Source organism: Monodelphis domestica, chromosome 4 (assembly GCF_027887165.1).
Source record: "Monodelphis domestica isolate mMonDom1 chromosome 4, mMonDom1.pri, whole genome shotgun sequence".
Classification (NCBI taxonomy): Eukaryota; Metazoa; Chordata; class Mammalia; order Didelphimorphia; family Didelphidae; genus Monodelphis; species Monodelphis domestica.
In genome coordinates, this window is record NC_077230.1 from 139,613,909 (window position 1) to 139,626,868 (window position 12,960).

The 12,960-nt window shown below is 33.6% G+C and overlaps 1 protein-coding gene across 7 annotated transcripts in view; it reads right to left on the reverse strand.

Annotated features, from left to right (window-relative positions):
- Window positions 1–12,960, reverse strand: part of LRP1B (LDL receptor related protein 1B) — a 2,480,145-nt gene that overhangs the window by 307,996 nt on the left and 2,159,189 nt on the right. For all 7 annotated transcript variants that reach the window (XM_007494117.3, XM_056797188.1, XM_056797186.1 and 4 more), the window contains 3 exons: window positions 8,157–8,250; window positions 1,509–1,625; window positions 1,267–1,386 (listed from right to left, as the gene is read on the reverse strand). In XM_007494117.3, the coding sequence (XP_007494179.2) occupies window positions 1,267–1,386; window positions 1,509–1,625; window positions 8,157–8,250 (331 nt within the window). The remainder of the gene's footprint in view (window positions 1–1,266; window positions 1,387–1,508; window positions 1,626–8,156; window positions 8,251–12,960) is intronic.

A 12,960-nucleotide genomic window follows, 5' to 3' on the forward strand; every position in this document is an offset into this window, starting at 1 on the left:
ATTGATTTGGAAAATCAGAGTGAATAATATGAATAGACTACAACCTTTTATCTACGATAGTGAAAATGAATTAGTTGAACAAATAGGAATTTCATGAATTGTTTCTATCATTAAATATTAATATCTCAATTTTCAACTTTCTATACCCCACCACAAAGCCCCTATAAATGGAGAGCTGAATTTTAAGAGATTACTATTAGAAGAATGATTGTACTAAGCAGTTGCAAGGAAACAATATTTTAAAAAACTATATTCGTAGGACCAGAATTTCTATTTTAGATAAATATTCCCCAGGAAGGAAGGTTTGCAGTTACTTCTTCTAACCTCTGTTAACTGGCATGCTTTGGATATATTATTTAAGGAAATGTATATATTAAAAGGAAGAACAAAAAAAATACCCTGGCATTTGTAGTTCTTTACTAGTCCATGTCAATTAAAACTTCTCTAGTTAAATGACATATTCAAAAAGCCAAACTGAAACATAATTGGTATTCTTTTCATTTCCTCAGAGAATGAAAACTTTTCCCTGAAAACGTTTTATTTTGTGTGAAGGGCTTCTTGCCCCCGATTAAATCAATGAATAGTTTGCTTTTGAAAGGTATTTTAATTTTTTATCTATTAAAGAACAAGTCCTGTGACAAGATATATCATTAAAACAAACACAAAATAATATAAAATGATAGGCCCCTAAACAAGGATGTAGTTATCCCAAGTAATAACTGATTTTTAAAAAATCGGATGAAAAATTTAGGCCAGACCCTTGTAGTCAATTGTAATGAAATTTGACCTGGAACAATGGTTCTTTTTAATATGTATGCTATATTTTCATGCAGATGTCACTTGCAATTTGGGAATATCAACTGGAAAAAAGCTACTATGAAAGAAGAATGATTTTGAAGTTTGAGCTGTGGCCATGGTCCATGTTGAAATAATGGCAAATTAAAACTGTAGAAGACATATACTTCCACCTTTTTACTAATAATGGTGAGAGGGAGGAGAATTACATTTTAATTTTAAGAAAACTAATTCCCTTCCTAAAATTGTACATGATTTCCAACTACCTTTATGTTAATGCAAAATTTTAGATTTCTGTTTGCATTCACTACATATGATTATTTAAAATAAGCCATCCTTGCTGTTCCTGTTAAGTCATTGCCTGATCTGATATCCATGTATAAGGCTACATCAAATAATCAGAAGACGCAAATTTGTAGCCCAGCTTCCAGAAAAGGTCAGTGGTGACACAGAACATCGAGGATGACTTACGGCAGTCCCTTTCATCTTCTTCATCACCACAGTCATCTTGGCCATTACACCTCAGGTTTATTGGGATACATTTTTGATTCTTGGTACACTTGAACTGACCTGAAAGGCAGACATGTGTATCTACAAGATAGAGAGAGAAGAAAATAATCAGAACTGAAGCCTGGGTTTGAATATGAATAGATGAGAATGGAATCAGCTAAGAATTAGATTCACATTCTTAAGTTAGGCATATAATTACCCACCGCAGTTGAGTTCATCAGAGTTGTCCCCACAATCATTTTCTCCATCACAGATGAAAGCTGGAAGGGCACAAAGTCCAGTTCCACACTGAAATCGGCCTGGTTGACATTTAAATTCAGCTGGGGAAGAAGGAAGAATTAAAAAAAAATCAAAAAGCCTTATGGAATTGAAGATTTGACTCATAACTTATTAATATTGCTTTTCTGACATTCAAAATATTTATTACATTATTATTCAACATGTTTCTTGAAGTTAAATGTTAATGTCTCATAATCAGAAAGTGATCTGATTCAATATGCTGCTAATCTAGGAATAACTCAAGCAGACTTCAGATCATCTTTCAGGAAATCACAGTGAAGAAAACTAAAGAATATGGAAATACATATAAATCTATTCTAATTTTAATAAATTTATATTGGTGCTAGTGAAAAAGATAGACTATATTCACAAAGAACATTCTAAATACATTTGGAGTAAGAAAACCATATACTATCCTATCTTTGTATTTCCTATGATATGCTAGAGGAGTTAAGGTTGTTTGGGTTTAGTTTTATCTTTCTTATAAAGATATATTCTCAAATATTCATTATATCAGAATGACTCATATCAATAATCTATGCTATATTATAAAGTTCCACTCATATTTATTATTTTAATTCTACTGCTAAATAAAGAAAATATGTTTTACAATAAATAATGGACCATTTTGCATAGAATAGAAATTCAGATGTTACCATAATGAATAATTCCTAATGGCAAAACTGAATTTTTTTTATTTGATATCTATTATGCACATATAAAACATAGTCATTTTGTGAATGAAGTCCACAAAGTGAGTTACTAAGTCCTGATTAAAAATAAAATCTATAATGTAATAATGGTTTCTTAATAGATTTCTGTGAATTAGTTCAATTAAGCTATTCAGCAGACTCTTTTAAAGCACCTTCTATCTGGAAAAACATGTCCTAGTCACTGGAGTTACAAAGGTAAAAAATGGCACAGTTTCTGCTTTCAAAGAGCTTATGATTTACTAGAGGACATACACTAGAAATGCAAACAAGGAAACCAGGAAGTAAGGTGTGATAGTGGCAAAGGAGAGGCTCAGAGAAAGTGAGTTAAAAAACACTTTCAGCTGGGAAAGATAATGATGGAAGGCTTCCTGAACAAGGTGGCTTCTGAGTGGCTTCTTGAGAAAGCAGAGGTTTTAATAGGCAGAGATAAGAAGATATATTTAGGGTTTAGAGAATTCATGGAAGTATAAGAAAATAAGAACAAGATTAGGAACAGCTAACAAGAAATGACTATTAGAATCTTAAATTTTTTTCTTTGCTACTCAAATTGTGGTTTCACAGACTTAAATATTGTTGACAATGATTTTCAGAGGACTGGTTGTGAAAAGGACCTCTCATATTCATCTCCAACAACTAGCCTCCAGGTCTCCCAAAAACCTTCAAGCTTTAGGGCACTTCAGATGGCAAAAGGATTCTTGGCTTCTAGTCATCCAGCCATTGGGAGCTGAATGTCTCTATCACATTCAGAACTTGGATTAAGGAACACCTGAGTTCAGATCCTGTCACACTAGCCCTTTGTTTCTAGGTAAGTCACTAAATATTTTTCAGCATCACTCTCCTTATCTGTAAAATGCAAGAACCTAACCTCATATAGTTATAAGGATTGAATGAAATAATACATGTAAGGCACATTGTAAACCATAATTCCTATATAAATGCTAATTTTGCTATTGTCCTCATCATCACTGTTCTTGTTCTTCTTATTATTCAAGATATCTTTTGGCTGTATACCATTTTCCTGGATCTTAGATTGAAGCTCCAAAATAGGAACAGAATGAGTTCAGCTTAGGCCCCAGAGGATATCATCACCACCTTTTTCTTCTACCTGGGATACATAGCTACCAGAAACCCAGGGCTTCTCAATGACAGGGGCAGTGAGAGTCTACATGGAAGCCATGTTTATTATCACAGCACCCTAGAGGGTGGGTTCCCTACCATTCAATTATTCTAAATATTATCTCAGTCAAATTTTCAGTTTTTATTCTTTCTATCCCTGTTATTGAGTCAGTATCTGTAGAGGTAAAAATCCTCATTTTCTCTTATCTCTCTCCACATACTCTCATCCCTAACTATATAAGGTTTATGGTCTCCAGAGAACACCTTCTCATGCTGTCTTCCATTCCATTGCATACTGTTAATAGCATGTCTTTTATCATCTTTATTTGACATCTATTTCCTTTTTCATTTTTATGCACACATGGACACTGGTATTTCCAAAAGTTGCAGTAATCCTAATCACCTTTTTGAGATACCAGATGCTCATTTTCACATGAACTCTGAAAAAATGGGCCAGGGATAGTAAAAGGTATGTTCCTAGCTCTTCACTCCTACTTCCAGGAGATTCCTTTTTCAATCATTTCTCATGAATAATCCTTTGAGATTCATTCCATGCATCTTATAATCCAATTCAAATCTCTGTGTTGGAATTTTTTTGTGTCTACTGATTTCTAGGTAATGACTCCACCCTCCTTTATCTACTTTCATTTGGCTTATTGTCTTCCAACCCCATTCCAGGTTCTTGAGAACTTCAATATAATGTTGACCAGGGAAATATATGATTAAACTCCTTATAACTTATAAATTCCCATGATCTCTATTGTGACTCTACCACAACAACACACAGGGATAGTAATGCTGATTACAGGTATAATATACTGTTTATTGTTTTGTCACCCATGACTGATTAAACCAAGGACTTCAAGAGGCCAGGGATAAAACAATACTATCCATCTCCTAACAGAATTGTGAAGGACTCAAGACATACAATATGACATATTTTTTGACATGATCAAAGTGGGAAAATTGACCATGTATGTTATGTTACTAGGAAATAATTTTTCCTTTTTTCCAGCTGAAGGGAGGGAGGAAGAGAGAACAAATAAATGCATGATAATTTTATAAAATAAACAAATAAAATATTAGTCTTGCCCTGAGGGAATAGAAAAAGACCAATATTCATCAAAGAGTATGCCAGCAAACATATCCTATACTTCATGCAACCTTTGTTTTTTAACTACCAATCCATCCATTCCCACCTGTTCTCCCAATCCATTACTCCTTTTTGGACATTACGTCCCTGTCTTTATATTCTCGACTAAACAACTGACTAGTTTAATTATACACTATCAAGCTGTCTTTGAATCACTTGAATACCCTTTTCCAATATGTGTCAAATCTTGCCAAACTCCAATTTGGGGTTTACCCTCAACTTACATTTTACTAGACAGTCCTAGCAAGAATTGTTAAACTGTGACTGGAGTTCACTAGAGACTTATGTGATTTTAATATTACCTGGGTATTAACAGTTACAATCAATTATTTTATTCTTTCCCAGTTCACTATCATTTTTATCAACAACAGTACTTCCAAAATGTCTCTTCAGACCTTCTGCATTTTTTTACCTTCTCTCACAACACAAAGCTTTGAATCCAACTTCACCAGAAAAACAGAAGCCATATATCACAAGCTCTCTCTCCTATCTTACTGCATACCTTAAATCTATTTTCATCACATCCATTAGTCTTTGAGAAAAAGATAATCTCCATGTACACAAGAAACTTAATTCACAATTTCATTCCCTTTTATCTTTGAGCTCTCCTTAGCCACTGCCTTTCCATCTCCATATTTACAAATATCTTCAGGTTTATCAAATCAATCAAAAACCTTTACTTCACTCTGTCATTCTCTCAACCCATCATCTTCATCTCTTCCTTTTCTCAATAAAACTCTGAGTAAGGATTGTCTGTAGTTAATGTCTTTTTTTTTTTTATCTTCCATTCATTTCTCAGTTGCTTACAATTTGGCTTCCTACTCCACCCCTGAACAGAGAGATAGAACAACTAGAATGTGCAATCTCTGACCCAAATAAGTTTTTCATTTAATTTAATTTAAAACAATTCTTTTAAAAATATTCAAACTTCATGTTTGAATTTCATACAAGTGATTGGGAATGAAAAAATAAAATGTTGTCATTGGCAGCCTATCTGCTTTCATGAAGCCTTCCCTAATAAACCAGAAATTATTTTTCTTTCTTTAAATATTGCATGGAACTATGTCCTGCTCTGGTGGCTTATCATATCTTATCTCTTATCATAGCTCTTTGTCAGTATTTGGGATCTCTCTAGATTTTAAGCTCCTTAGAGAGAGAAATTATTTCTTTTCTAAACTTTATACCTCTTCTATTGTCCAAAACAGTGTTCTGCCCTTCTCTATAACTTATTAAACATTTCTTGGGAAAAAAAAAAAAGTTTTGTTTTGGTTAAGTTTAATGGTGAATTTACACCATGCCTGTTATTCCAACATTTACTTTCTTCACAATTATTTCTGATTTTTATCTTTTATTCTTTAATCCTGACCTGTAGGTACAATCTCGGAAAATATTTCTTTACCATCAAAATTTTTTCAGGCTATAATAAGACTCTCAGTCTATATACTAAGAGCTATAATTACTGGAAGAAATATTTCCAGCACAGCTATGTACCCACTAACCTAAAAGATTTTCCTGTGATGATTTTTGGGACAATGAAGGGTCATAAGAAATATTATTTCTGGAGATATAGAGAATTAAAAGGGGAGATCATTACTTGTAATGTAGGGGGCTAGTGGAGATGCTAATTGCATTTCTTTGTCAATATATGTATCCTAAACCATAATTTGGAAAAACTCCCTATTGAACCAGTGTGCTCTGGAAAGTGTGAAGCGTGAACATTAAGTAAGAGTTCTCAAGTCACTTGCTAAAATGACTGATAACTCCAGAAAATGAGTGATAACTCAGTTAGTCAGAAACTTGTAAATTGTTTTAAGAGTTCACACCCACAGACACCATTCAATCAGGAAACTGTGAACCTTTATAATGAGAAATTGACCTTCAGAAGGTGAGAACTGGTTCCCACAAATACTACCCGATGGGCAGTGCTAGACAATTTGGAAGCTGTGATTGGTCTCTGTGAAAAGGGGAAGAGACAAGAACCACACCATAAAAGAGCCTGAATTTCTGGGCCTAAAAGAGTAAGTTGACTTCAAGAAGGAAGTCAGCTTCAAGAAGAAGTTGGACTTCAAGAAGGAAGTCAGCTTAAGGAAGAAGGCTCAAGGGAAATAGTAGGCCTCAGGATTTACCTTCAGCTCCAATCATTGTCTTGACCTGCCTCTGGGAGGGAACTTGGGTGAATGGATAGCTGGCTTTCCCTTCCTATCTTCTGGAGAGATGTTAATTCCAGTTGAAGGTTACTAACTGTCTGAGCCAAGCACTGGAACAATATTTAGTTAGATAGGCTAATGTCTTCTCTAGACTTTTGTATTTCTCTGATTTCACTCTTTCCACCTCTTTTGTAAATAAAAGATTTATAATTTTCATATATTTAGCCAAATTATTAATTTTAACACTTATAAAGGTTAACAAAAATACATTTTGAGAGTTATTTCAAGACTGGTGTAAAGGGTAGGTACGTGGTTTGGTGGATTAAGAATCAGGCCTAAACATGGAAGGTCCTAGATTCAAATATGGTCTCAGATACTTATCTGTGTGACCTTGGACAAGTCACTTAATTCCAATTGCCTAGTCCATATCACTCTTCTCTCATGGAACAAATACACAGTATTGATTGTAAGAAGAAAAGGGCTTTTTGTTTGTTTTAAAGACTTGAGTAATTGATTCAAATAATTTTCTAAGCAGAGATGTTGATTTTCAAATAGTTTACTTTTTGTTTAGCATGACTAGAATTTTAGAGAGTTTCACTGCCCCAACTTTCTTGTATTCAGTGGGATAAAAACGGTGTCTTTCTTTACTTGACCTAAAGATCTAGCATTCAGTTGTCAAAGTCAAAATCATGGCAACCATCATGGGGGATATTGAAGGTGTTATCATGATTGACTACAATTCATCTTGAAACTGACAGGGCAGTATTAGAATGGCCAACTCAGTGACCTCTAAAGGACTATCACAGGAAAGTCCCTTGCTGATTGTGCAATATGACCAAAGTTAACAGTGATATTTTAAGAAATAATACCTTGCAGTGCCACTCACACATAGATCTCTGGTCAGAGATATGTAGCAACTCTGACATTTGTAGCTGTTCAAAGCTTGAGAGCTTACAAAATAGCAATGTTCAAAATTAGTTAATAGGAAAATATAAATTTGAAGATTCTTTTCAAAATTTTAATAGAAAAGTTGAAAAATTGCATTTATCTAAAGATATAATTTGAGTTTGCAATATGTCAAAGAGTTTAAATTTTTATGTATTCTAATTTTGTATTGTGTCACATCAAAAGTATGCTGAATATTCTTTTACAAAAAGTTACACAGGGTTGTAATTATTTCATAGATAAGATCACCCCAAAAGTTATATAATTCTTGAATAAATGTCTGATGAAGTCATCCTAAATATAACAGCCATACATAACTTTTCTGAGAATTATAATTTTTACTTCATGATTTTTGAAAGTGATGAGTGGTATAAAAAATCTTTTTTTAATTTTTAAAAGATAGCAAAAGGCAGATTTTGAGTCTTAGCTTCAATTTTTGTAGGCATATGTGATTCAAGAGACTAAATTTTAAATGTCATCATTTCTAAATATACTCACGACAGTCATCAGGTTCATCAGATCCATCTCCACAGTCATCCACAGTATCACATTTCCACCAGAATGGGATACATTTATCAGTTTTGCATCGGAACTAAAAAGAAAACAATTAGTCATACTGCATAATATTGTATATATGTGTGTGTGTCTGTAATGAAAATAAAAAATATTAAATATTAAAAATCCATTCTTGATTGATTTTTAAAAATCATTAAAGGCAGAAAAATAATTTGTAAAGGAAATGGTCTCTCTCCAGATTTCCTAATCAATTCAAAGTCCCATTAATAATTGTTAAAAATAGAAATGGAGTGAACAGAGATGAACTCAAGGCTGAGGAGTCACTAGCAAAAGCTAGGAAACCAAAAATGAAATTTAAATTTCCCAGACAATTCCAAGAAACTCCCACAGGAGGTATAAATATGAATTCTATTCTGATAGATACTTGAATGAATTACCAGGTTCTACTTTGTAGAAATTGCTTGAACATTAGGAAATGCTCTACTTCCACACATACTCATTCCCTTACATATTCTAAATTAATTTGACTTACTGGGGGAAATATTTTATTAAGGGAATTCAAGCTAATATAGCAAGCACTTCCACTCATTAAAATATCTACTCTTACGGCTTATGAATTTGAGTTGACTCATAATGATCTGTGTTCATCCCATAGGAAGTATAATAATAATGTAGAAAATATAGCACAAAATAAAGCTACAAAACTTTTTCGAGAAGATGCCTTTGATAAACTAGATGGGGAGAGGGGGTTAAACAAATATTAAAAATGTTTTTTTTCCCCAAAATAATCCATAAAGCTACCCACTTCAACATGGATGCATTTTATTTTCCCATCTGTCTTACCATCTAAAGAAAAAAAGGAGAAGAGTGACCAGGAAAAGCAATAATTCCTCATTTGGGTACTCTAAAGTATGATGGTTTTTTTGGTTTGTTTATTTTTTACCCCAATGAAGTATCAAGTGACAATGAACACTGGAGGGCTGGAGATTCTATAAGCAGATCTTTATTCATATATCACTTGGTTCTCATTTGACCAAGATACAAAATCTCTAAACATTATTGGCACATAATCTATGTAAATTAGGCCCCTGGTCTTTATCCCATTTCATCCAGGGACAGAAATACTATTGCCTCTAGTATTGCCCATCACTTTTGACCTACTCAGCAGAGACCAAGAAAGCATAACTAATATATTCCCGAGAAGGCCTGAGACCATAAATAATCCTTCTCAATAATATTTTGTTCATCTCTCACCTGCAGAAAGTACAGGAAACAGAAAAATATGTGCTTTCTTAAGAGATGGTACATGTACTTGAATTTTTTGACAGACTAAAAGTGTCTCTTCTATTCCAGACTCCTTTAATTATGTCAACCAACTAGCAGAGAGTTCAGGCAATTTCTCCATGCTTAAAACAAAAACTCCATTCCCCTCCCTGTCCCCAAGGAAATTCAATGAAATACACATTTTTCAATATTTTTCCCAAATTAAAGTTAGAGAGATGATGGCCCTTTATAGTTGTCATTCAAGAAATGGTTTTCATGAATTATTTTTACAACACATTCCATGTAACAGACAGTTATTGGCATTTATTTTCAGTTTTGATAAGATAGATTCAGATAATAGAAAAACTAGTCATGTATAACACTTTCCCAATTAGGATTGATGTTCTCAGTATGTGGCATTCTATTTCCCTTTTCTGTGACTTGGCAATTCTAAGCAGCATTACCACCACTACTCCAAACTCTCCCTTCCTATACTTTAATCCAGCTGTTCAGACTTTCCTCATGACCATCCCCCCACCTATTCACCATTTAGGTTTTTTTTTTTCCCTCTCATCAGACTCTTTATAACAAATCACATTAATTCTAGACTTCAATATTCCAAAACCTAAAGTCTGGGATTCTTATGTGCTGCACTTAACTCTGAACAAATTGTTTAGTCTTAGTAAAAAGTAAACTCCTTGAAGGTAGAAAGCATTTCATCTTTGTCGTCCTATCTCTTCCACCTCAAACAATACCTTGCATGTGGTCAATGTCTTATAATTGTTCATTAGACAGAATAGATTTAGGAGGAAATATGACCTCCATTGTATCCTTTAATGTGCACTGGCTTTCTTTAAGCCAACAGAGGGCTTGTTGTTAGCTTTTGCTGAACTTGTTTTGCATGACATTAAGCTGATCCAAGGGCAGACACTGCCATTAACTTTAATGTGACAGTGAATATATTCTTCTGCTAACGTGAAGAAAGGCGTGAAGGTGGAGAGGAATCTCTGTGACTGTATTAGTTTCTTGAAGAATGGAAAAAGATGAGAAAAGGTCACAGGCATTGTTGTACAAAGCACATTTGACTTGGGATAAGGGTAATCATAATTTTATTAGCTCAGTTGGTTCTTCACCATATCTCCTATCCCTCAGCAAATTGTTGTGCATTTGATTATTCATCTTTATTAAAGGTCAGCAGAACTGATTTGGAAACCTGTTTGTTATCTTTGAACAACAGGGCTATGAATCCAAGTGACAATGTGACTGTTCTGCTGTTTTGCCTGTATTGGCTTAGCTTATATTCATGTCTATTGTATTTCTGCCTCCCATGGTGGCAGGAGAAGGGAGAAAATCATTGTCACAGAGGGTGACTGGCTAGTAATGAAATGCCTTGGTAAAACACACGCTCACACAGATATTCTATTGCCTATAGTAACTACAGATAGATCAAATGTAGCACTTAAAAAGTTCCATGACATTGGTGTATTTTGAAAGTCCTTCAAATAGTGATGTTAAAAAAAATCTCTAAAGTTTTTTTATTCACTAGATGAGTCTTATTAAATAAACACTAACTATTGGAACCATATACAGCCCCATGATTTGCTATCTGTTTCATTTTTAATAGGATTATAAAAAGACGTTTTTAGTAAAGAGAAAGCAAGGGTAAAATATATTTATCATGTTACAGTTTTTATGCTAATCAGCATCTTTTCATTACTCTCAGAAGGAAGATCTTTTCTATTTCTGGTCTGTGATCCATTTTTCATCCTTAAATTCACTAACTTAAAGAAGATTAACACTAAATATAAATGTAAAGTATCCTTCACAGTAAATGTTCCCCAAGACTAATATCTTCATAAAATAAATTAAGGATTACATTCTTATCACCCACAAGAAGTGAAGACTATAAAGTAATTACTAAAGGAAATTCATTCTAACACTTGCACAAGAATAAGGGACACAAAATCCCATTATGTACTCTGCTTTAGTTGAAGTAGAAGTCTTCATTTACATCATCACTAAGTAACTTTCAAAAAAAGAAAAGCCATTTACTTTTGTAAAGGTTAGTAGTGTTAAAGGGATTTTCTTTTGAATCTCAGAAGAGTTTATCTGTCTCCACTTGGGTTTCATACATTTTAAAACCCAGTGGAGTTAATTTGAATATAGCAAAGTTCTATTTTGTAAGCTAACAATTTGATAGAATTACTCTACTACCACTGGCATCATGTCATTGATTCTAATGACCTTCAGATGACCAAAAAATAACCCCTTTAGAAGATAACTTATTTAATCAATTTCCCCCTATAAACTTATTGTACTACACCAAAGGTTGAATAGGTCCATTGTTTGCTTATATTCTTATCTACTTAGCTTACAATTGTGTTTCCATCAGAGATAAACTCAATTTACTGTCCCTTAAATCATATGACTTATAGACCAAAAAAAGCACCATTCTTTCAAGATATAATTCTTGAAACTAAAGCAATGGAGCTGGTAATGAAATTGTCACATCAGTGGTTTAGAAAGTTCTCCCCCCCCCCTCAAATCTATGATCTAGAAAAATATCAATTGTAAACATTGGCTTATATAATTTGAGAAAGTATTTTATGAGCCAAGTTGTAAGGGCAAACAAATTGTATCCATTCTTATGTGCATCTATATACTGTAATTATCTCTGAAGATGAATGAAACTTTAGAATTTACATTAAATGACACTTACTCAATGAAAGCTCTCCCCTTGAACCCATTTAGAAGTGATATCTCCATGAGTACTTTATCCATATTGTCACTTTTCCCACTCACTCTCATATCAGGATTATTTCTGTATATTCCCTATCATCCATACTAGATGGTAATCTCTTTTGCCTACTATTCCTTACAAAACCTAGCACACTGTAGTCCTTCAATAAATCTTTGTGGAATGAAGGCAGTTCTTTTCTTATGTACTTAAATGTTATGTCTTGAGTAATATTTGATTCTACAGACTGGGTCTATATTTTGCAAAATATTAAAACATCCAGCCAAGTCTTACTATATTTTGTTACAGTTTGAATTTGTTATTTAAAAATTAATTAACCAAACGAATTGTGCTTATATTGTCATAGCTTGCCCTGTACATTTAGATATTGGATTTCCTCTCCTTTGGATCATATTTAACCTTTTACTTCCTTGGCTATGGTTTACAGGGTGAAGTAAGGTTTCAGTGTGGCAAAGCATTTTGTGGTTTGTTACCTGCTTACGTTTGGCTTCCCCAGTTTCTCTTATAGCAACTGTTCTAAATCTTTTATGTCAGCTGAGATAGGAAATCGTGTTCCAGCATGGTATTTTAGAACTACAAGGAAGCCTTTGTTTTAGGGATAAAAGAGCTGGAGGTCTAAAGAAGTTCGGTGATCAGCCTATTACTGTGTAGATTGTAAGTAGCAGATCTGGTATTTGAAGACAGGGATTAGGTTCAAATCCATGTCTCCTTCCCATATCCCCAAAGCCTTTCTGAGCAGAGAGGGTAGGACCCAGTATCTTGTCA